The sequence below is a fragment of the Pelobates fuscus genome, chromosome 10 (genome assembly GCF_036172605.1).
Source record: "Pelobates fuscus isolate aPelFus1 chromosome 10, aPelFus1.pri, whole genome shotgun sequence".
NCBI lineage: Eukaryota > Metazoa > Chordata > Amphibia > Anura > Pelobatidae > Pelobates > Pelobates fuscus.
In genome coordinates this window covers 70,926,758-70,952,523 of record NC_086326.1, presented here as the reverse complement: position 1 = coordinate 70,952,523, position 25,766 = coordinate 70,926,758, and the positions used below count along the sequence as shown (strand labels likewise).

At 41.1% G+C, this 25,766-nt stretch overlaps 1 protein-coding gene across 1 annotated transcript in view; it reads right to left on the bottom strand.

The window, feature by feature from the left end:
* LOC134575308 (solute carrier family 22 member 15-like) overlaps positions 1 to 25,766 on the bottom strand; it is a 229,344-nt gene that overhangs the window by 117,653 nt on the left and 85,925 nt on the right. Inside the window, exons 7-8 of the mRNA XM_063434584.1 lie at positions 24,749 to 24,889; positions 11,738 to 11,823 (exon numbers count right to left, since the gene is read on the bottom strand). Of these exons, the coding sequence (XP_063290654.1) occupies positions 11,738 to 11,823; positions 24,749 to 24,889 (227 nt within the window). The remainder of the gene's footprint in view (positions 1 to 11,737; positions 11,824 to 24,748; positions 24,890 to 25,766) is intronic.

Here is a 25,766-nt window from a genome sequence, read left to right as displayed (position 1 = left end):
CAAAGTGATAAAAAAGTATAAAAGTACAGGGCACAACGCGTTTCGACTCTAGGTCTTCTTCCAAGGTGCATATGGTCCGGACAGTTTCAAACTCTTTAAATAAGTCTGGTGTTGCCGGTTTTCCCGGGCAAATTTTCAATTCACTTCCGTGTTGTGACGTCACTTCCGGGTTCCTCCGACGTGACTTACGTCGGTGACGTCATCGCGGATAAGTTCGTATTCAGTCCTTGACCCGGATGCTGCTTTACTTTGACGCCATCTTTAAAGGTGGCAACTTATTTTATAAAGTCCACTCTTCGGTAGGGGAATTAGAGCCATTAAGAATAGTTAATCCACATCTTATATTTTTATTATTTGGAGAGGAGGCTACTCTACCTTTTTGGAATTTTTTAATTTTCTTAATTCAAATGAGTGGAATATAAAGCTGACCCAAGAATATAGTCAACAAAAAATTAATTTTCTGGATTTGGAGATTTTTGTTAAAAATGACACCATAGAAACCTGCACCTTCTTCAAACCAGTAGACGTTAATGGATATATTCATAAAGAGAGCTGTCATTTTCGCCCATGGCTAGACAATATACCAAGAGGCCAGTTTCTACGCATGAGGCGAAACTGTACAGAAATAGGAAATTTTGACTCTCAAACCCAAATTTTAAAAAAACAGTTTGTAAGTAGGGGATACTGTGACAGTCTTCTGGATCAGGAGATAAAACAAGTTAGAGATATGGAAAGAGACACCTTATTAGAATATAAATCCAAAACAGCACTAGACAAGAAGGATGATAAAATACCCATCATATGCAATTATAATCAAGACCACGGGAAATTAAAAAGAATTTTCAACAAACATTGGCACATCCTGCAACAGGATGAGGAAATTCTACCCTACCTCAATGAGAGACCCAAATTAATTTTTAGAGGAGCCTGTAATCTAAAGCAGAAATTAACTTCGAGTCATTTAGAATTATTGAAACCTAAAGAGAATTTCTTAACTTCGCATAAAGCCCTACAGAAAGGTTTCCATTATTGTGGGGAATGTATGGGCTGTAAAAATATTGGAAAGAAACCCAAAAGAATAGAAGTTTTTAAATCAAGGATTGGCTCTGTTAATTTCAAAATCAACTCCTTTATCACTTGTCACACTAAAAATGTAGTGTATTTGCTCACGTGTCCTTGTGGACTCCAATATGTGGGGAAAACAGCAAGGAATTTAAAAATAAGGATACGTGAGCACATCTACAACATAAGGAGAGGTTTTTTAAAACACAGTGTTTCCTCACATTTTTTGAATGTCCATGGTGGGAATCCGGCAGGGCTTAATTTCTATGGGATCCAGTCCATTAAATCCCATTGGAGGGGAGGCCAAATCGAGTCCACGTTGAGTCGTAGCGAAATGAGATAGATTTTTGACCTGGAGACATTAACTCCGGGCGGACTCAACGTGGACTTCGAGATGGCAGCCCTTATTTAGAAGATCAGCCCTTCCAGCCTCTATATATAAGTTTGCCCTTTTGGACTACTCTTTCCCTTTGTATTTTTATAAAACAATTTTTTGTATTATTCAAAAATTCTTTTATTATTCAAAAATATATTTTTTATTCAAAATTTTATATAAAAAAAAAAAAAAAAAATTTCTATATATACGCATATATGTTTTTTACCTATTAGGATCTTTTGGACAAAACCGTTTCCACACCTGTGTTCTCTACTTATGCTGTAGAATAAATAGATACTACCTTTAGAACTAAAAGTGTATTTTGTTAATCATAATCTGATTTGTATATTTGCACAGTAAGATGTGGATTAACTATTCTTAATGGCTCTAATTCCCCTACCGAAGAGTGGACTTTATAAAATAAGTTGCCACCTTTAAAGATGGCGTCAAAGTAAAGCAGCATCCGGGTCAAGGACTGAATACGAACTTATCCGCGATGACGTCACCGACGTAAGTCACGTCGGAGGAACCCGGAAGTGACGTCACAACACGGAAGTGAATTGAAAATTTGCCCGGGAAAACCGGCAACACCGGACTTATTTAAAGAGTTTGAAACTGTCCGGACCATATGCACCTTGGAAGAAGACCTAGAGTCGAAACGCGTTGTGCCCTGTACTTTTATACTTTTTTATCACTTTGTGAATTTGTTATTTTATTGAATAAATTCCTTTAATCGTATCCATTTGGCTATTGGAGCTTTTTGATGTGATCGGGGAGAAATCAGAAAAGTGGAACATCTTGAAAATCATAGTCTGCATGATCTTATGAAGAGCTGTTACAGTCTAAGCCTGCTATAATAGGCTTTGGAGATCGTGAGTGACCCAATACCAGACCATATTCATTCACCATTTGTGTTATACAGTATTATGCTATGTACATAATTTGTTTTTAGATCGATCCGGCAGATCTTTGACAGGACCATCTGTGTACAGATATAAGTATAACACTGTGGTTTTATATATATATAGCACCCCCCTCCTCTTTTTATGCTTTTTCACTTAGTGAATAGCTGCTTTGAAATGTTCTGAAAGTATATAACCATAATAACCAAAAAGAAAGCACTTTAACTGAGACGTATCATGCAAATTACATATTTGATCATTAGCTATTGTGTGATAACACTGTGTAACACACCCTAATTATTTCATTGTAGCAATATCAAGTTTGATAGTGTTTGAAGCGCCAAATAAAGGGTATAACAACAAAATTATACATAATGGGTAGACGATCAATAACGAAAATAATGTGTTGGGTAGACTGTGGATTTTATGATTTTTTTTTACAGACAGACAGATATACAAACTGAAAAGCAAACAAAAAAAAAAGCTACATAACAAATAAAAAAATTATTTTATAGAAAAAGTTTGTAAAATAAAAGTAAATAGTACAACCTTTTGTTATATAGTTTGCAACTTTCCTTTATAATCTTTTAAGAATTCATTAGTGATAGAAACCTGACCATAATGATTAATTTAAAGCATCCGGATAAAATAGTTAAAAGAGAATAATAGACAATTTGTGGACTTTTTACTACATTGTACCTCAAACAAAAAAATAAAAATGTCAAATTATGCCTTGCAATAGAACAAACTATCAATCCCTCTTCATAAACCTTAGATTATTAACACACTTAAATATGGGATAGAGATTTGGAATAACATTTATCTGAAAAACAATGGGTGAAGATATACAGTTTAACAAATCGCCACTCAATTAGCAGTAAAATTCAAGACTCAAGCTATAAATGATTTTACTTTTGGTACAGAAGCAGTAGAAATCTACATAATATTATTCCCAAGCTAATCTCAAACCTGTTGAAGATGCAGTTCTAGAAATGGGTCTACTGTTACACTTCTGAACCTCTCATATGTTCAAGTAGTATAAATGTATCCATATGCATTGTGATGCTCCTAGCAAGAAATAAGGTCATGCAATAATTTGTCAACTTTCTGTATTTTACGAACACAGACAACTAAACTGCAGTCAGATATCCTATGGATGAAATATTCATAATCTTTGTGTATATCTTTTTCACGGATGCCAGATGCCATGAGTTTTTCGCACATATGTGCAAAACAAAAAAAAGTGTCTCTTATTCACAGATAGCATTAACACAAGTAGCAGGAGGCTAAATATATGCATTATTATAACATATGTGCAGCCATAGGAATGGGAAGATGCAGCTTGAGATTTGGTGTAAACACAGAGGATATTTACATAATGCTTTTTTAAACACATAATAATAATATGCTTAATTTAATATACTATCTGTTAAAGCATAAAACATAAAGAGAATTCTAGATGTTATGAAGGAAATAGGGGTGTAGCAAGTTCATGAGGCACCCGGAGGGCAAGTCCCTTATTTGTGTCCCTGTCCCTCCTTCCCTCCACGGACCAAAACCATTTCATAACCCAAACAGATTGCTGGTGCATTGTCAAGGATTTTTTATATTAATAATAATGTCTTGAGACCCATTTACTTTAATACCAAAATACCTGCTCTATATGATTAGGTTAGTCTACTAAAAGGGTCTATTCACTAGAAAGTGAGGTGACGTGAATTGTTGGAATATCTAGGCCAAGGAAGCTGACTTGGAAAATAATTGAACGGAAAATGTTTCCATTTTGAATATTCTAGCCTAGATTTTACAATTCCCTTGCTATTTTACTAGTTTGGCTACATTCTCAATTCAGTGCACCTCTAGCTAATGCATAAAGCCCTGGTAAATATGCCCTGTGTCTATCACAATGCAAGAAAAAAATAATGAAACACTTGCTCTTGTCTGGTTTCTTGTCTCTGTAAAGGAGTAAAGGAGATTAAGCATGCGTGGGATAGGCATAAGGCTATCCTAACTATAAGATAAGGCCAGGGACTAATGAAAGTATTTAGAAAATTGGGCAGACTAGATGGGCCGAATGGTTCTTATCTGCCGTCACATTCTATGTTTCTATCTATGTTTCTATGTGTCTTCATAAATGGGTCCCTAGAGGACAAGAGACACAGGGTGGAAAGGTGTGTTGTTTGAGCCGTTTGTGGTGTACATATTTAGGGGGGCCAATTCTGCCTGTAGTGTTGTGTGTAGGCTGCTTGTAGTATTGGGTGTTTGTTCGAACACTGCTGTGGTGTTGCATGTCTATGAGAACGCAAATGTGGAGGGACACTCCATCTGTTATTGCATGCTTGCTCCATCTGTTATTGCATGTTATTGCAGATTGTAGTGCTGCATGCCTGTGTGATGAAACAGTTAGCAGTACTGTACAAGGGGTAAACTGCCTGTGGTGTTTTCTGTTTGTGGGGTTGTTATTTGTGGTGTTGCATGTTTGTAGGTAAGCTGCTTGAGGTGCGTGTGTAGCAGGACACTGACTGTGGGATTGAGTTGTGGGGAAAATCTTTTTGTAAGGTGTAGCGTGTAGATGAAGTGGATTTTGCTGTAGTGTGCGTGACAGGATAGAGGCTGTAGTGTGTAGAGGACAACTTTGTGATGTATTTGTGGATGCTCTGTGTTTCATTTAGGACTGTGGCCTTGACACTCATCAGTCCCAGACCTCCTTCCTTCCGGCAGGTGTACAGACTCTGGATGCTGGATTTCGGGTGGAATCCTCCATTCATGGTGAGTAGTTTCTTGGTCTTGACATCCATGGTGACCAGTTCTTCTCTTGGCCAGGTTATTTTCCCAGCTGGGTACCTGATGACAGGTAGGGCACATGTGTTGATGGCTTGGATCTTGTTCTTGCCATTGAGCTAGGACTTCAGGACCTGTCTGACTCTTTGGAGGTACTTGGATGTTGCTTTCCACCTTGCCTCTTCCTCATGGTTGCCATGCATTTGTGATACCCCCAGGTACTTATAGCTGTTCCCTACATCTTCTATTTGTCTTTGGAGGTACTTGCATGTTGCTTTCCACCTTGCCTCTTCCTCGTGGTTGCCATGCATTTGTGATACCCCCAGGTACTTATAGCTGTTCCCTACATCTTCTATTTGCCCTTCTGGAACTTCAACTCCTGTCCTGATCATCTTCCCTCTTTTTCCTATCATCTGCCCACACTTCTCTAGTCCAAATGACATTCCGATGCCGTTGCTGTATATCTTAGTTAGGTGGATCAGTGAGTTGGTGTCTCACTCATCCTTGGCATACAGCTTGATGTCGTCCATGTAGAGTAGGTGGCTGATGGTAGCTCCACTCTTGAACCTGTATCCGTATCCACTCTTCTTGATGATCTGGCTAAGAGGGTTGAGGCCTATGCAGAACAGCATTGGGGATAGTGCACCACCTTGGTATAAGTTCACTTGAGTTATTGCCCTGGAATTGGCTTCTAGAGTTGTTTTCCACTTGCCCATCGAGTTCTTGATGAAGGCTCGTATTGTCTTGCTGACCTTGTAGAGAGCCAGGCATTTCAGTATCCATGTGTGTGGCATTGTGTCATAGGCTTTCTTGTAGTCAATCCAGGCCATGCATAGATTGGTCTGTCTGGTCTTCGAATACATTATGACTGCTTGGTCTACCAGTAGTTTGTGTTTTGATCCTCTGGTGTTGTTTTCAATCCCCTTCTAAGTATTGTTCATATATTGACTCCTATGCCCTTGGATCTTGGAGGCTACGATGTCTGAAAGGAGTACCCAGGTTGTGGGGAGGCAGGTTATTGGTCTGTAGTTGGATGGTGTTGTTTCCTTGTGAGGGTCCTTCATGACCAGTAATGTTCTGCCTTGTGTTAGCCAGTCAGGGTGGGAGCCTGTTGCTAGTAGCTGGTTAATTTGTGCTGCTAGGCGTTCATGCAGCACTGTTAACTTCTTTATCCTGTAGTTGTGGATCATGTCAGGTCCTGGGGCTGATCAGTTCTTTATGTGTGCTGTTCTCTGTTGGATATCTTCGACTGTGATGGTGTCTGGTTCCTGTTCTGGCAGCATGCAGTGGTCTGCTTTCAGGTCTAGTAGCCACTGGGCCTTGGTGTTATGAGATGCTTCTTTCTCCCAGATATTCTTCCAGTACTGATCAGTCTCCGAAGATGTTGTGGTTACCCTGTAGCTGTGCATACACATATACATATGGAATATGCCCATACCAGAGGCGCTGGAAACAGCTAAGCAAAGACTGACAGCACTGGCAACCAGACTGAGCAGATACACCAGAGAAGCAGAAGCTAAGAGAATCAATGCCCTCTTTACCAAATAACCATACAAGGTGTATGCACAGATACAGGGTATCCACCACATCTCCTCGCAAGACCCACCCAGAGCTGAGACTGAACAGTACTGGAAGAATATCTGTGAGAAAGAAGTTTTATATACTAGAAAATCCCGGTAAAACTTAGACCGCTGCCCATTCTACTTCCCAACCAACTATGAGAACGACGTTCAGGAGATATGAACTACCAGACAGGGGAGCATTCGCACCCTGAAATAATTAAATTATAGGTTTTTCTCACCCACTTTTCTCTCAGGCACAGATGATCCTGGGAATGAAAACCCTGCATTCTTGTGTTAGAGACCCCATGTAGGGGTTTGTGCATAAAAGCCATGTGTGGTCTGAAATACATCAGTTGACTCCCAGAACTATGCTTCGTCTGGTTACTGGGGGAATGGATGTCTGCTTGTTTTAATGGTTCCAGAGTGGTTGAGTGAAGGAATTAGCGGAGGTAACCAGTCGGTTACATCTTTCATGAAACCTTTTTTCATGTAAACTGTGCAAGTTACAGCCAGGGAAGATGTGGCTAGGAATGCATAAACAGAAACAAAAGTGATTTTACTCCTGAATAATCTAAACGGCATCATTAAGCTAAAGTTGTTTTGCTGCTGAGAATATCCTTTTAAGGCCAGTTATAGCAACCATGGTATGCAACAATAAGACATTTAATACTGCTTTTTTATCAAATGTATATTTATGTATTTAAAAAGCTCCTCTAGCCCAAAAAAAACAAAACAAAATAAGTTGCTTAGTTATTTGCTCTAGCGTTCTTACTTTAACTGTGTGCCATTTACAGGGAAAATTTTATGTTTAATGCACAATCTGATATAATGAACATTTGTATGTCTGGTACTGAACATTTACTCACTTTCATTGACATTAACACATTTTCTTTCCCAGCTGCTAATTAAGCAAAGTTAGATTGATTATAGCTCATTCATATTGATCCACATGACACCTAGTAACATAAGGAAAGCATGCTTGCATAACTGAGCACATCAGACTGACCTCTGCATAATAATATCTAACTCGATAAAATGGTTTAAAGTGAAGAACCACTAGATTAATTATCGAACTAGTCTATTTTCATTACATAATGGCAGATGACAACTATATAACAAATATTCACAAGAATGAAACCGTGACCTGTCACTATTGATTTTTTAATAAAAATACAATCTTTATCAAAGACTACCTAATTGTTGCCTTGGAATGTCTTTAAAACGGCTAATTTGTTCTTGAGTTATGCATAAGACAGAGCAGTCCCTACCTTGATTTTTGTGTAACTACTGAGAGCAGAACACTGGCTAATTAGCCGACTAAGGACGTAATATGCCTCTGCCTGCCCAATAGAGGCATTTTCTCAAAGATCTTTGCATTTTTTTTTCTAATTCATAAGAATATAACAATAAAGCAATGGTCTAAAATTTCTATTGAAATCTGCATTTTTATAAAACAAAAGAAAAGACAAAAAACAAGAAAGAGAACACTCTTTATACATAAAACACATCAGCAAGCTGATGTACTTCATTTGTTCGAAGTGTTTCATTCAAACCTGGCAAAGCATATATAAAGCTTATGGTTATTGGAGTAACAATACCTAGGATTTAATGCAAATTTTCCCTCTTTTTTTCAATTCTTTATTTATTCGCAAGAGCTATGGAAATAACAGGCGTAGACCACAATAAAACAAAATTACTTTATGCGTAAGTGCATTGCAGAACACATCAGAATAAACATACATCAACCTTCCACAATGTTTTCTTTACACAGGGGTGATAAGGTTTCAGAAAAAGAAAATTAACACGAGAACAAACACAATAGAAAGAAGACCGAGAAAAAAAAAAAAGGGTGAAAAAAGGAAAGCGAAAAGTACCCATTTCCCTTCCTTCCCCCCCTCAGGGCAACAGCAATTGTACCACCGAAATGCAATTTTAAAAACAAGAGGGAATTTACCCTAAAATTATAATGGGATATGCATGTAGCTAGTTTTCCATATTTTTTTAAAGTCTTTTTTAGAATTATTTCTTGTTTCTTTAAAATTGCTTTAAAATAAACTCACCAGCTAGGTATACAAATAACAGCACAATTTATTGCACTAACCATACTAACGGTTTTATTTCTACTTTTGCACTTGTATGGTATACATTAAGGAGTCTGAACTTTATGAATCTAGATGAAGCAATACATCAGAGCCTTCAATTTTCATTACAGGGGTACAAGGTACATTTGTAAGTCAAAGTTGCAATCAATGAACCCAACAGAATGTTTGTGATAAAGATAATAATGCCCAGCATTTCAAATAGACAAAGAGGGACACTTTAATTTTAGGGGTGAGGGTGGGGGTGTGACCAGGGGCAGTGCGGTCTGATGAATTGCAAGTAAAATGTAATTTAGAATAAGAGCAATGTGCAACATTTACACAGTCTGATTTCTAAACACATTTATTTTAGTTTAACATTTTAAAGGAACACAATAGGGTCAGGAACACGAACATATATTCCTGACCCTATAGTGTTAAAAACACTATCTAGCTCCTATAACCTCATAAATATAGTAAAATCTTATCTTTATTTCAGTCTGCTGGTGATGGCTCTGCCCCTGATCGTCATCCTCAGCTGACATCATCAGAAGTAATGATCTCAGCCAATCACAGTGCTTTCCCATAGGAAAGCATTGGATTTTCTGAGATCTCATCCAAGAAGGTAGGCCAGTGCCAAACGTCACCCTGGCCAATTAGTGTCTCCTTAAAAAGATGCACTGAATCAATGCATCTCAATGAGGAAAGTTCAGTGCCTCCACGCTGAGGCACTAATAGTCAGTGCTGCACAGTTTGCACCGTCTGAGGAGTGGCCACTGGAGGTATCCTTAGGCTGTAATGTAAAAAAGATGGGTAACACAAAGGTACGGTAGGGCTGCACCACAAACTATGAGTGTAATGTAAGCACTGCCTTTTCTCTGAAAAAACTGTGTTTACGGAAAAAAGCCTGCAGGGACTGACTATATACGCCAGAACTACTACATGAAGCTGTAGTTGTTCTGGTGACTATAGCGTCCCTTTAAGGACAGAGGCAATAGTCCAAGTTATGAACCAAAGAAAAATTTTGAGCTATAGGTTTGTTCCACTGTAATTTAAGGGTTTCTCTTGCATATTAGATTTGTTTTTTAAGGCCCTAAAGGGCTTCCATTTAAAATGCTAAATGTATACCTAACACAACAGTGTGAATAAAATGTAAAAAATGGAGAAAAAATTGCCTATAATAATTTTTATACATTCAGTGCAACTAATTAAAAATAACTCAAAATAGCTTTATATATCAGTCTTGATTGTTAAATGCCTATTGCTTAGGATCTAAATGAATTTTTGATAGTTAACGCTAAGTCGCTAACCGTACACCAACCCACTCACTAATGTTATACCAACCATACCCCTTACCTAATGCTTACACTAACTCTAACCATGTCTACCCTAATCTTACCCTACACTATCCCTAAAACAGCATTAACTATTACCTTACCCTATCAGTAACCACACTTCAACACTAGCTCTGACCCTACTCTTACCCCTAAATATAACCCTAACCCTAAGGAAACACTCTACGAATATTAATTCTGATATTACAAAAATGGGTTTCCTATTTAACACAGTAGATGGTGACCTGTGATTGCAATTTAAAGGTTGTTTTCATACGTACATTCACTGCAATTATGATTGGAGCTTGATTACCCGTCGTTTACACTGTGGTCGGAGCTAAGCAGCTGGCAAAGCCCAGAACTGTTCATGATCAGCTGGAGACAGGCTGGGAGATGCTGGGAGGGATGTTCTCATTGAAGAAACCTGCAGCTGCATTTTTTTTTATGGATTTAAAGAGCTCTAAGCAGTGCTGGAAGTCAGAGTTGCTTACTGGTCAGACCGGGACCACTAAAATAGCCTCTCCTAACTGAGAGGAGCCTCGGGTATACAGTAATACCTGGAGTTACTGGTGTGAGCAGGGATTTAACCTTGTTCACACCATCATATTTTCATAAGCATTTAAATGCCTATTTAAAGAGCTGCTTGCAGCACTAAAAATGGCCACTGATGACAAAGAGGAGCCCGATTGATACCTGGGGCTCTGTGGCTCCTGGTACAAGCATTTATCCCCGCTCACACCAAATCTGCAGAGCTTTTCATGCCTTCCTAGCAGGCATTTATTCCCACTCAGTGTAGGATGGCATGGAGCACCCTAACATCATGAAGGGGTTAAAGGCACATTTATCCATTTATGCACAAAATAGTGGATACGCTAAAAAAATAAAAAATAAAGCTTGTCACTTTCAAAAAAATCTAAACCTATGATTTTTTTCCCACGCTATAAAGTTATAAAATCAATGAATGGCGCAGAATACAACTCGTTTTTTTTTTTTTTTATGCATCTACTGAAGTTCGGATTTGTTTTTCCAAATCAGCAGCATTAAAGGATCTGCAGACTTTTTTTCTTTAATACAATTATATTTTTATATGGTTTAAAAAAATTGCCTACATAGTACAGCCAGTGGGACAATACGGTTTTCTTCACTAAAATGTCAAGACTAAAGCACCTTTATACATAATCTGAAAAATATCCTCTATTTTAGAGAAAGTGTTTTTATTTTTTTTCTCAGCTATAAAGTGCTTAGGATAGAAATGGTTTCAACGTGGATGAATCCACCCACCGTGTGACATCATCACGCAGCTTCATGATCAGATTAATTGCATTCCAATGGGCCAAATTATTTGTGTTTGCTTGGATATGTCATAATAATGTAAACATTGTAAATTCCCCTTAATGTTCGACTCCCAAGAGAAACACTGTGGATATACCCTAATATAGTTAAGGAATCCAGAAATCCTCAATTACAGAAGCTTCACGAGTGCAAAAGAAGATCCTGTATATGAATTTTGATGAAAAGGAGTCAAAGGAAAGCATCACAATAGCATTTCAAAAACAGCATTTTATGATCAGTTACCGTATAATAAAAATAGTTATTATTTACTTTAAAATGTGCTTACAGAATAAGTATTCTGTTTACTTACGGTTATTGTCGGTTAAAAACATTGTGAATAAGCAAGCTAAACCAGCAAATGTCAGAAATCCAGCTGTGGCTCTTCCTCTCCCGCACCTATAAAAAAATACAACACACAAATATATGTGCTTTAAAATGTAGATTACATTTTCAAATGTCAGAAAAGATTTTTTTTTATTTTTTTTCCTGACCTTATTTTCTTTCCCCCCTACAGTAATTTATTAAAATTTGGCAGTTCATCTTCAACATTCTAAAAGCTCTTGATCAAAAAACGTTGGTGGCAGTGGGAATGCAGAGAACACAGCAAGGCTGTCAGAAACATTTTAAGCACCATAACCACTACAGTGGTTATGGTGTCAGGAATGTCCTGGCATTCTTTTAGAGTAAATCTTCAAACCATTCAAGAATTTAGCTAGGTCATGCCAGGCACAGAATGATACCTCCCCTGATCTTGGAAGCTCCTGCCATTCAGTTGAGCCCGGCTGTGCCCACTTGTGCCAATGAATGTGGCCCTGCTGTGGAGCTAACTGGCAGCTCCTTGCAGTTTGAATGGTTGAATTACTCAGTCTGGATGGCACTACTGGAGCCACAAACACTACAGCAGGCTATACTGTTTATGGCGCTCTGAAATTCAATGGTTTGATAACATGTCCACACCTATACTTGCTAACCGTCCTGATTTCGGCAGGATAGTACAGATCCTGTCCCGCCGTTCCAATTTGTTTTCGTTTTGCCCTGCTTTTTTGCGATACCAGGGAACTGTCCGCAACAAGCATAGCACGTGCGTATTATTAAACGCGCTTGCACTATGCTCACCTAACTTATTGGCAGACAGCCTGGAGTGTATTTAAAACAGTAATATGCAGTGGCGTACTAAGGGGGGGGCGGGGGGGGCGGTCCGCCCCGGGTGCCATCAGGCAGGGGGGTGCCACCAGGGCTGGCCAGGCTTGCTATTCTGTGAGCTGTGTGGCTGCACCGGGTGCCGTAGCAGCAGGGCGCCGGGCAGCCGACACAGCTCACACGCAGGGGCTGGAAGCAGGAAACCTGCACGGAGATTTGGGGGCGGAGCTAAAACGGCCGTGGGGGCGGAGCCAAGCCGGATGCGGGGGCGGAGCTAAATGCAGCCTCATACTGCTGCACACAGAGAGAGGGGAAGCAGGAAGGAGTCCCTGCTTCCCCAACTACAGCACAGGAGGGACTGGATCCACTCCTCCTCCAGCCCAATCTTACTGTAAGTGAGAGAGTGTGTGCTGTGTGTAACTGTGATTGTGACTGTCTTTGACTGTGTGTGCTGTGTGTAACTGTGATTGTGACTGTCTTTGACTGTGTGTGCTGTGTGTAACTGTGATTGTGACTGTCTGACTGTGTGTGAGTGTGTAACTGTGATTGTGACTGTCTTTGACTGTGTGTAACTGTGATTGTGACTGTCTGACTGTGTGTGAGTGTGTAACTGTGATTGTGACTGTCTTTGACTGTGTGTGCTGTGTGTAACTGTGATTGTGACTGTCTTTGACTGTGTGTGAGTGTGTAACTGTGATTGTGACTGTCTTTGACTGTGTGTGCTGTGTGTAACTGTGATTGTGACTGTCTTTGACTGTGTGTGCTGTGTGTAACTGTGATTGTGACTGTCTGACTGTGTGTGAGTGTGTAACTGTGATTGTGACTGTCTTTGACTGTGTGTGCTGTGTGTAACTGTGATTGTGACTGTCTGACTGTGTGTAAGTGTGTAACTGTGATTGTGACTGTCTTTGACTGTGTGTGCTGTGTGTAACTGTGATTGTGACTGTCTTTGACTGTGTGTGCTGTGTGTAACTGTGATTGTGACTGTCTTTGACTGTGTGTGCTGTGTGTAACTGTGATTGTGACTGTCTGACTGTGTGTGAGTGTGTAACTGTGATTGTGACTGTCTTTGACTGTGTGTGCTGTGTGTAACTGTGATTGTGACTGTCTGACTGTGTGTGAGTGTGTAACTGTGATTGTGACTGTCTTTGACTGTGTGTGCTGTGTGTAACTGTGATTGTGACTGTCTGACTGTGTGTGAGTGTGTAACTGTGATTGTGACTGTCTTTGACTGTGTGTGCTGTGTGTAACTGTGATTGTGACTGTCTTTGACTGTGTGTGAGTGTGTAACTGTGATTGTGACTGTCTTTGACTGTGTGTGCTGTGTGTAACTGTGATTGTGACTGTCTTTGACTGTGTGTGCTGTGTGTAACTGTGATTGTGACTGTCTTTGACTGTGTGTGCTGTGTGTAACTGTGATTGTGACTGTCTTTGACTGTGTGTGCTGTGTGTAACTGTGATTGTGACTGTCTGACTGTGTGTAAGTGTGTAACTGTGATTGTGACTGTCTTTGACTGTGTGTGAGTGTGTAATTGTGACTGTCTTTGACTGTGTGTGAGTGTGTAAGTGTGATTGTGACTGTCTTTGACTGTGTGTAACTGTGATTGTGACTGTCTGACTGTGTGTGAGTGTGTAACTGTGATTGTGACTGTCTTTGACTGTGTGTGCTGTGTGTAACTGTGATTGTGACTGTCTTTGACTGTGTGTGAGTGTGTAACTGTGATTGTGACTGTCTTTGACTGTGTGTGCTGTGTGTAACTGTGATTGTGACTGTCTTTGACTGTGTGTGCTGTGTGTAACTGTGATTGTGACTGTCTGACTGTGTGTGAGTGTGTAACTGTGATTGTGACTGTCTTTGACTGTGTGTGCTGTGTGTAACTGTGATTGTGACTGTCTGACTGTGTGTAAGTGTGTAACTGTGATTGTGACTGTCTTTGACTGTGTGTGCTGTGTGTAACTGTGATTGTGACTGTCTTTGACTGTGTGTGCTGTGTGTAACTGTGATTGTGACTGTCTTTGACTGTGTGTGAGTGTGTAACTGTGATTGTGACTGTCTTTGACTGTGTGTGCTGTGTGTAACTGTGATTGTGACTGTCTTTGACTGTGTGTGCTGTGTGTAACTGTGATTGTGACTGTCTGACTGTGTGTGAGTGTGTAACTGTGATTGTGACTGTCTTTGACTGTGTGTGCTGTGTGTAACTGTGATTGTGACTGTCTGACTGTGTGTGAGTGTGTAACTGTGATTGTGACTGTCTTTGACTGTGTGTGCTGTGTGTAACTGTGATTGTGACTGTCTTTGACTGTGTGTGAGTGTGTAACTGTGATTGTGACTGTCTTTGACTGTGTGTGCTGTGTGTAACTGTGATTGTGACTGTCTTTGACTGTGTGTGCTGTGTGTAACTGTGATTGTGACTGTCTTTGACTGTGTGTGCTGTGTGTAACTGTGATTGTGACTGTCTTTGACTGTGTGTGCTGTGTGTAACTGTGATTGTGACTGTCTGACTGTGTGTAAGTGTGTAACTGTGATTGTGACTGTCTTTGACTGTGTGTGAGTGTGTAATTGTGACTGTCTTTGACTGTGTGTGAGTGTGTAATTGTGACTGTCTTTGACTGTGTGTGAGTGTGTAACTGTGATTGTGACTGTCTTTGACTGTGTGTGCTGTGTGTAACTGTGATTGTGACTGTCTGACTGTGTGTGAGTGTGTAACTGTGATTGTGACTGTCTTTGACTGTGTGTGCTGTGTGTAACTGTGATTGTGACTGTCTTTGACTGTGTGTGAGTGTGTAACTGTGATTGTGACTGTCTTTGACTGTGTGTGCTGTGTGTAACTGTGATTGTGACTGTCTTTGACTGTGTGTGCTGTGTGTAACTGTGATTGTGACTGTCTTTGACTGTGTGTGCTGTGTGTAACTGTGATTGTGACTGTCTTTGACTGTGTGTGCTGTGTGTAACTGTGATTGTGACTGTCTGACTGTGTGTAAGTGTGTAACTGTGATTGTGACTGTCTTTGACTGTGTGTGAGTGTGTAATTGTGACTGTCTTTGACTGTGTGTGAGTGTGTAAGTGTGATTGTGACTGTCTTTGACTGTGTGTAACTGTGATTGTGACTGTCTGACTGTGTGTGAGTGTGTAACTGTGATTGTGACTGTCTTTGACTGTGTGTGCTGTGTGTAACTGTGATTGTGACTGTCTTTGACTGTGTGTGAGTGTGTAACTGTGATTGTGACTGTCTTTGACTGTGTGTGCTGTGTGTAACTGTGATTGTGACTGTCTTTGACTGTGTGTGCTGTGTGTAACTGTGATTGTGACTGTCTTTGACTGTGTGTGAGTGTGTAACTGTGATTGTGACTGTCTTTGACTGTGTGTGCTGTGTGTAACTGTGATTGTGACTGTCTTTGACTGTGTGTGCTGTGTGTAACTGTGATTGTGACTGTCTGACTGTGTGTGAGTGTGTAACTGTGATTGTGACTGTCTTTGACTGTGTGTGCTGTGTGTAACTGTGATTGTGACTGTCTGACTGTGTGTGAGTGTGTAACTGTGATTGTGACTGTCTTTGACTGTGTGTGCTGTGTGTAACTGTGATTGTGACTGTCTTTGACTGTGTGTGAGTGTGTAACTGTGATTGTGACTGTCTTTGACTGTGTGTGCTGTGTGTAACTGTGATTGTGACTGTCTTTGACTGTGTGTGCTGTGTGTAACTGTGATTGTGACTGTCTTTGACTGTGTGTGCTGTGTGTAACTGTGATTGTGACTGTCTTTGACTGTGTGTGCTGTGTGTAACTGTGATTGTGACTGTCTTTGACTGTGTGTGCTGTGTGTAACTGTGATTGTGACTGTCTTTGACTGTGTGTGCTGTGTGTAACTGTGATTGTGACTGTCTTTGACTGTGTGTGAGTGTGTAACTGTGATTGTGACTGTCTTTGACTGTGTGTGAGTGTGTAATTGTGACTGTCTTTGACTGTGTGTGAGTGTGTAAGTGTGATTGTGACTGTCTTTGACTGTGTGTGAGTGTGTAACTGTGATTGTGACCGTCTTTGATTATGTGTGTGTGACTGTCTGTGATTATGTTGTGTGTATGTGTGACTGTCTGCCTGTGATTGTGGGTGTGACTGTCTGTGAATCTGTGTGTGTATGTGTGACTGTCTGCCTGTGTGATTGCCTGCGTGTTTGACTGTCTGCCTGTAACTGTGTGTGAGTGACTGTGTCTGACGGTCTTCGCCCTGCAGTGAGCCGGCAGCCAGGATATGATGTCATCGCGGCCTCTGCATCATTACAGGGCGTGCGATGGACCTGTGCAGAAAGAGCACAGAGATCCCAGCAGCAACCACTGACCACCAGGGACTGAGGATCCACTCCAGCCCTTCTAGAGCAAGGTAGGGAGGCTGGGTGGACCTCTTAATGATTAAATGTGTGTATGTATGTAATATTTGTGTGTGTGTATGTGATTGTGGGTCAGTGATTGTGTTTGTGTAAATCTGTGATTATGTGTGATTGTGTGTATCTCTGCGTATGTGTTTAGTAGATAGCTCCCTTATTTCCTGTCCTTAAATATTGCAATCCCACATAAGGATAACAAATAAGGGATTTATCTGCTAAACAACTGAAAATAAGAAAAGGGCATTTTTTTATCCTTTATCTGTTTAGTAGATCATTCCCTGAATTGGTGCCCGTATGTGAGATTTCCATATTTAAAGATACTAAATGAGGGTGCAGTTTAGCAGATAGCACCTTATTTGGTGTCCTTAAATATGGCAATCCCACAAAGGATAGCAAATAGGAGTTATCTGCTAAACAAAGATTGAAATTAAGAGTTGTCAGCCAGCCCACAACAAGAAATCTGGGTGGCTAATGTGAATAATATGCAAATGTGTAGTCAGATGCCAGCATGCAGAACACAGCATGCTGGCATCAGACAGCCAATGGCAGCATATTACCCCATCCCCTAGTGAGAAGTTTTACTGCTCCCCCTCCCCCTCCTGTTTTGACTGTGGTATCTTATGTGCCCCCCCATATATATTGTTCCTAGAGTCGCCACGATGTCTGCATGTGTGTCAATGTGTATCTGTGTGTGACTGTGTTTGTGTGTATATGTATCTGCATGTGGGTATGTCCGTATATGTGTATATGTGCAGACATCTAACAATCTCGCCAACACTACACACAAATACACTCATGCATTTCAACGTCAAAACTACATACACACCCCACCATTATATATAACCATACCACTGCATTCAAATACCACACAACACACAAATGCATGCTTGCATTCAAACGCCAACACTACATACAAACACACCGCTACATTCACTAACATATACTCCATACAAAAACATGCATACATTCAAACACACAAACACTGCTTAGTGCTAAATACATTTAAAAAAAATTGGTTGTTTTTATATTTAAATTTGGGGGGGGGCAGGGGGGTGCCAAAAATAGGACCCGCCCCGGGTGCCAAATGCTCTAGGTACGCCCCTGGTAATATGCAAGATATATGTAAGGTTATTTTATAGTTTTATTCATTTGATTTAGCATTATAAATATGTTTTTATTCAAATTTTCATCTAAGATTAAAACTATATACAATCTCTTTGTCAAATATCTATATATATATATCTACGAAAAAAGCTCTGAAGTGTATATATCAACTTTAGCGGGAAGCTTTTTTACTAGACCCCAGGGCATACATGGAAACTAGCTATAAGCTTAATGGTTCCTACTTTGATATTATTATTATTGTTATTTACAGCCGTAAACCGTAAACTGTGTAGAAAGTACAGACCTTGTTATACAGCAATTTGATGTACTATGAAAAATGTAAACTAGGGAGAAAAGATATGACTTATTGTTAGGCAAAATAAGTACTTTTTTTTGTGGGGTTTTTTAAACATACGGAAATTCAGGACGACTATAGTGGTGGTTGTTACCTGCACTAGAAACATGCCAAACTTAGAGTGCCAAACAATGAGTACTGTGTAAAATCATGCAACCAAAACTATAGCACAATGAAGTGTATGCTCAGTGCTATGGAGCTGTTGCCTGCTCACTTTATTAAAGAAAGTGGACCTGGTCAGAGTTCCCGATCAAGGGCCTCATGGACCTGAAACTGAACGCTTTGATTGGCCTAATTACATAAGTAATTTAAAGGAACACTAAGTACCAGAACCACTACAAAGTACTACAGTGATTATGGCGCCAGGAGTCCTCAAATTATTGATGAAAAACATTGTAAGTGATTAAATGATTTTAGAACAGTTTGATGTCTTCTTTGGAGTATGCCAGACGCTGCTCCCCGACTTTACTACCTCAATAAGAGAGCAAGAAGCTCTTGCTTAGGATCTTCGGTTAGATCCCCTGAGCTAAGCCCGTTAGGGCAGAGTTATTACCCGATAGCATCACCTGACAGCTCTCAGCCACTGAGCTAAGACTACCAGTACAGGACTTGGCTCAGACAGACAGCTTCTGGTTCTCTGGCTGATGTAGTGGAGGTGGAGGGAACCACAGTTAAGAAGTCAAACTGTTGGTATAAAGTAAAGCATTCTAAAAAGTTTTGACTACTCACTCCTGGAAACATAACCACACTGTTGTGTAGAGTTTTTCTTTAACTGGATTTTGCAAACATATCTAAATTCTACCCAAATGCCCATATAAATGATCAATTGTCGGCATATTTAAACCTTTAACTGAACTGACATAAGCACAATGTAAAGATCAGTCCTATATAAAAACAAACAGTCTGCATCATGAGGTACTTAGTGTCATTTTACTACCCTAGGTCTAACCAAGTTTATTCACCCATAGTCCTATATACAATATCGGGTGTATTCAGTAAGCTATGAAATGTGAACTGACATTTAAATTAAAGGAACACTATAGGGTCAGGAACACAATCATGTATTCCTGACTCTATAGTGCTAAACCCAACATTTAGGTGGCTTTTATTAGGTTAGCACCCCTATAAAAGTTTAAAACTCACCTTATGTCCAGCTCCGCGCGGGTCCGCCGGCGCAGGCTCCGTCCCCTTTCCGTAGGGAAAGCATTGGATTGGCTACAATTGGCACAGGGGCGGGGCTAAATGCTGTTTTGGTCAATCAGGACCTCCTCATAGAGATGCATTGAATCAACCCATCTCTATGAGGAAAATTCAGCGTCTCCATGCAGAACTTGGGGACGCTGAGCGGCAGGGCTGCTTCCTGTGCAGCCCTGAGCCAGGAAGCCCCTCCAGTGGCCATCTAAGGAGTGGCCACTTGGAGGTGTCCCTAGGGGCAATGTAAACACTGCCTTTTCTTTGAAAAGGCAGTGTTTACATGAAAATGCCAGAAGGGAGCTATAATACTCACCAGAACAACTACATGAATCTGTAGTTGTTCTGGTGACTATAGTGTCCCTTTAAGGCAACAATAGCTGATCTGGAGATATTTTTTAATTCAATTGTAGTCACAGCTTGGCTACTTTAGCCCCAATTCTGCAATTTGGATTTTAATTTATTACAGTTGGGTAGAGAATCTACCTAATATATCACACCCAGAAATATGTGTATGCAATGTGCAACATTCTATGAGTGTGAATGCATTTGTATGTGTCTGATACATATAAAATGTATGATATATATGATGCCTTTACAGTTTTAAAGTGTGTTAGTTATAAAATATAATATAATATAATGTGTATGTTGTGTGAAGCATCTACTTTATAAGACATTAAAGAATGTATCCAAATCCATCTATTGGGTGGTTTAAGCAGAGCTCTGATTCTGGCCCTTACATTTTGGAAAGCCCAACAGTTATTGCAGCTGCAATAGCAGTGACCTTTAAAGACATATTAGTGCTTCTTAGAGCTTCCCTTTAAATGTGTCTATGATCGCAAGTTTATGTTTCTGTATGCATGATTAATCTGTGTCTATGAATGCGTGTTAGCATGTTTATGTATGTGTGTGTTTCTAATTAGGATGGGGTATCTGTCAAATTATGTATATGTGTGCGTGTGTGAATGACAGTTGAGGTGAGTGCATGGCCCTGCAAATTTTTTTTTACCCAGGACCTCACAAATGGTACGGGTAGCCCAGGCATATCTTGTTTGTAAAACATTTAAATTCAGTACACAGTTGCGCTACAGAAACTTGATTTTTCCTTGTGCCTGATATTGCTAAATGAATTGTAGGATGAGCTTTTACACGATCTGGTGCGCTTTCTTTCCTAAATGTATTGTTATTCAGCAAGCAATCAGGCATGATAAACATTCCTTTTTTTGAGAAAGAAAAGCAAACAAACTGTTTCTCACGTGCATGCTACACAACAAAAACATTTATTAAACAACTGAAAAGTCTACTAAAAAAGAAATAAAGAAGTTTTTGATATTAAACATATTCAAAGGTGGCGGTTACACATTTTCACGCATTAAAATATTTACCTATGTAATGGTCTTTTCTGTAGGAAGAGTGTGTTTTAATTATCATGCAGTAATGTCTTAAACATGAATACATAGTCAATATTAACTAGGGGGGTCTATTATTTTTTGGGGGAAAGAAGGGGGCTGCGCGTATGATATCCTAATCACACCAATCCCATGATGCCTCCGTTCCAGGAGCGTAGAAAACTTGGTGTGTAGAATGTAGTACAAAGTTTCAGAGACAAAGGCTCACATTAACGTGTGCTGCAGTTTTTAGGTGTACCGGAGCTCTACAGAATAAAAACCTCATAATGATGTGTTCAAGACGAGAAGAGTATGGTAAGAAATTAGTTACCAATTGGTCATGAATCACCTACCAGTACTAAGCTAGGTTTTAATCTAGGTAAAAAAAAAAAAAGACAACATAGGACAATACATTTGGATTTCGCAAACTTTGGCTGACCTGACTGAGCTTTGATAAATACATATTGACATAGAGAAGATTGTGGCATGACCAGTGGTGTATCCTGGTTTTGTGCTGCCCTTGGCAGGACAAAACTCAGGCGCCCCCCTCCCGCCCACGCCACCCCCATCCAACCCTTCCCCCTGCCCGCACCACACCCACCGTTCCCCCGCTCCACCTTCTAAATACACACACACACACACATTCACTTACAGATACTCATACACTAGCTAACAGAAACACACACTCGCTAACAGAAACACACACACACACTTACAGACACACACACTGACACTAACAGACACACACACACACACACTAACAGACATACACAGACACACTAACAGACACACACACACACTAACAGACAGACACACACACACTAACAGACATACACACACACACACACATACACACATACTCACTCACTCACATATTTAACACATTCTTTTTTTAAAAAATGTTTTAACCCCCCCCAGCCTCCTTACCTTTGGGAATGCTGGGGGGGGGTGTCCTATTTCTCCCTGGTGGTCCAGTGGCTGCTGGGCGGCGCTGGCGGGCGGCAGGCTGGCGAGGGAGCACTTCCCATGAGCTGTCTGCTCAGCTCCCTCGCGCGCCGCCCGCAGAGTGAGGCTGGGAGGCGGAGCCGGAATATAACGTCATATTCCGGCTCCCAGCCTCACCCTGCGGGCGGCGCGCGAGGGAGCTGAGAAGACAGCTCATGGGAAGTGCTCCCTCGCCAGCCTGCCGCCCGCCAGCGCTGCCCAGCAGACCGACCGACCGCCCGCCCAGACGGCATGTCAGTTAGCCGCAAGGCTAACAAGGCATTTGCCCTGGGCATTTGGGTGGGCGTTTTTTGCCGCCCCCTGGAAAATGCCACCCAAGGTAAATGCGGCTAATACACCCCTGGGCAAGACCAGCATGTGAGAATTTACACAGAGATTCTCTTTTGTCTTCCACTACTAATATACAGAAAAGATCTATAAACGCATTAAATTTCTCCTAATGCACTGCTCCCAAAATCATAACTCATAACTGTGGTTTCTGTGGTCACTGCATTCAATGAAATGGGTAAATTTAAAATGTAAAAGCAAAGCTGGTGTGGAACTAACTTACATATAGCAATGGTAATTTGCCCTGCCCTAAAGGAACACTCCAGGCATGAAATGAAGTTATGTTGTCAGGAAGCCCTTGATGCTGGCTCACCTTAAGTCTGTCAAAAAGCCTAAATGTACAGGGCTTCTTGAATAGAAGCATGTGGTGGGAAAGGTGTGTGAAACACAATAAATAATACATTATGTTCTGTAATAGCAACTTACACTGGACAAAATTATAAACGCAACACTTTTGTTTTTGCCCCCCATTTTTCATGAGCTGAACTCAAAAATCTTTTTCTATTTACACAAAAGGCCTATTTCTCTCAAATATTGTTCACAAATCTGTCTAAATCTGTGTTAGTGAGCACTTCTCCTTTGCCGAGATAATCCATCCACCTCACAGGTGTGGCATATCAAGATGCTAATTAGACAGCATGATTATTGCACAGTAAAACTGCACATTTTACAGTGGCCACAATAAATGCCCACTCTAAAATGTGCAGTTTTACTGTATTGCGGAGGTCCGGGGGGGTCCGAAAACCAGTCAGTATCTGGTGTGACCACAATTTGCCTCACGCAGTGTCCTTCGCATAGAGTTGATCAGGTTGTTGATTGTGGTCTGTGGAATGTTGGTCCACTCCTCTTCAATGGCTATGCAAAGTTGCTGGATATTGGCAGGACCTGGAACATGCTGTCTTGTATGCCGATCCAGAGCATCCCAAACATGCTCAATTGATGACCTGTCCGGTGAGTTTGCTGGCCATGCAAGAACTCGGATGTTTTCAGCTTCCAGGAATTGTGTACAGATCCTTGCAACATGGGGTGGTGCATTATCATGCTGCAACATGAGGTGATGGTCGTGGATGAATAGCACAACAATGGGCCTCTGGACATTGTCACGGTATACCTGTGCATTCAAAATGCCATCAATAAAATGCACCTGTGTTCGTTGACCATAACATACGCCTGCCCATACCATAACCCCACCACCACCAGGGGCCACTCTATCCACAACGTTGACATCAGCAAACCGCTCACCCACACGACGCCACACACGCTGTCTGCCATCTGCCCTGTACAGTGAAAACCGGGATTCATCCGTGAAGAGATCACTTCTCCAAAGTGCGAGACGCCATCGAATGTGAACATTTGTCCACTCAAGTCGACAACGAACTGCAGTCAGGTCGAGACCCCGATTAGGACAACGAGCATGCAGATGAGCTTCCCTGAGACGGTTTCTGACAGTTTGTGCAGAAATTCTTTGGTTATGCACACCGATTGTTGCAGCAGCTGTCCGGGTGGCTGATCTCAGACGATCTTGGAGGTGAAGATGCTGGATGTGGAGGTCCTGGGCTGGTGTGGTTACACGTGGTCTGCGATTGTGAGGCCGGTTGGATGTACAGCCAAATTCTCTGAAACGCCTTTGGAGACGGCTTATGGTAGAGAAATTAACATTCAATTTACGGGCAGCAGCTCTGGTGGACATTCCTGCAGCCAGAATGACAATTGCACGCTCCCTTAAAACTTGCGACATCTGTGGCAATGTGCTGTGTGATAAAACTGCACATTTTAGAGTGGCCTTTGATTGTGGCCAGCCTAAGGCACACCTGTGCAATAATCATACTGTCTAATCTGCATCTTGATATGCCACACCTGGGAGGTGGATGGATTATCTCGGCAAAGGAGAAGTGCTCACGGACACAGATTTAGACAGATTTGTGAACAATATTTGAGAGAAATAGGTCTTTTGTGTACTTAGAAAAAGTCTTAGATCTTCGAGTTCAGCTCATGAAAAATGGGGGCAAAAAACAAAAGCGTTGCGTTCAGTGTATGATGTCTATGAAACAGATGTCTACTAAAATAAATTGGCATGCTAGTGGCAACACCACATACACTCAAGAGAAAGGAACAGTTACAAAATTTGTTTCTATGCCAGGTGAAGACAAACAAGAGAGCAGTGGGAAATAAATGTGTTTTAGAAGTTTTATTTTCATTGCAAGGATATTTAAAAACAAAGCAAATCGAATGCATAAAGATGGCTATTAATGATGGGGGAGTTGAAGTAAATGAAAGCAATTTATGTTTAGATATTAATTTCCATTATTACAACATCATTCTACTTCTCCTTAGCTACATTTCAAATAAGGACAGATAACTTGCTTCCACACATTTACTGTGCTGTGTCTCTAAAAGTTAAACATTTATTCAAAAGGTATTAATGATACTTACCATTTTCTTTCAATAAAAAACAAGCAGAGTGGAAAAGCTGGAAGTTCCACAAGTCCAGAAAGTGCCACATTCAAATACAGGTTGCCCTTTAAATCGCCAGCGTTTAATGTCAAACCATAGTAAACCAGACTGCAGACATACCTGAAAATATATAGTTCTGTTTTATTAAATTATATGAAAAAAATGAAAAAAAAAAAAGGAATCAAAAAACAAACACACCCTCAACAAAAAAATAATTCTATAAGTAAAATGCATGGAAGAAAGGCTGGGCCTGACTGGCAAGGCAAGCGGTCGCATACAGCAAGAGCTCCTGGTAATCTACCACAATTTACTCCTATAAGCTGACTTTTTCCATGCCAACCGGACACCTGAAGACCCTATTCCCATACTGCAACCTGGGGGCCTACTGAGCTGTGCTTTTGGCACCACATTATCTGGCCAGCAGCTCACCAAATTAGGGCTCAGGCCTAGCTGTGGACTATTACACGATACGGGAGGAAGGGAGATGGCCGACCCCTCCACCCGCAAGCTACTGAACAACCTGGTGAGCGATCCTGATTGGGAGCGGATGAGACTCCGGGCAGAGGCTGCAGCATCTCCCACCACGCTGAACACAAGAAGCCGGGAGGTAGCCAACCCCACCTCTAACTACTGCCCGCCAGAGGGGCCAGATGGGCCCATGGGGGAACACCCCAGTCGGCTGCAATGCCGCTCTGCTCTCGCTGGTCAGAGGATGGCGGGAAGTCAGGAGCTGAAATACAACAGATGCCCCAGCGCCCTAAAAGAGGGGGCAGAACAGACGTCCGCTAAGCCAGAAGCAGCAGGGCCACTACTCACATGGGCACGACGCCCTGACCTCCCTGGAAAAGGCCTCACAGAAAACCTGCCTTTACACAGGCGATGCAAAGTAAATCCGGAGTATATCCAGCCAGAGCACCCAATTACTGCCCCTCGCTGGCCTAAACTGACTATCCACCTAACTCCTCCGCACGCCAACCTGCCCTGTTCCACTAGGGCT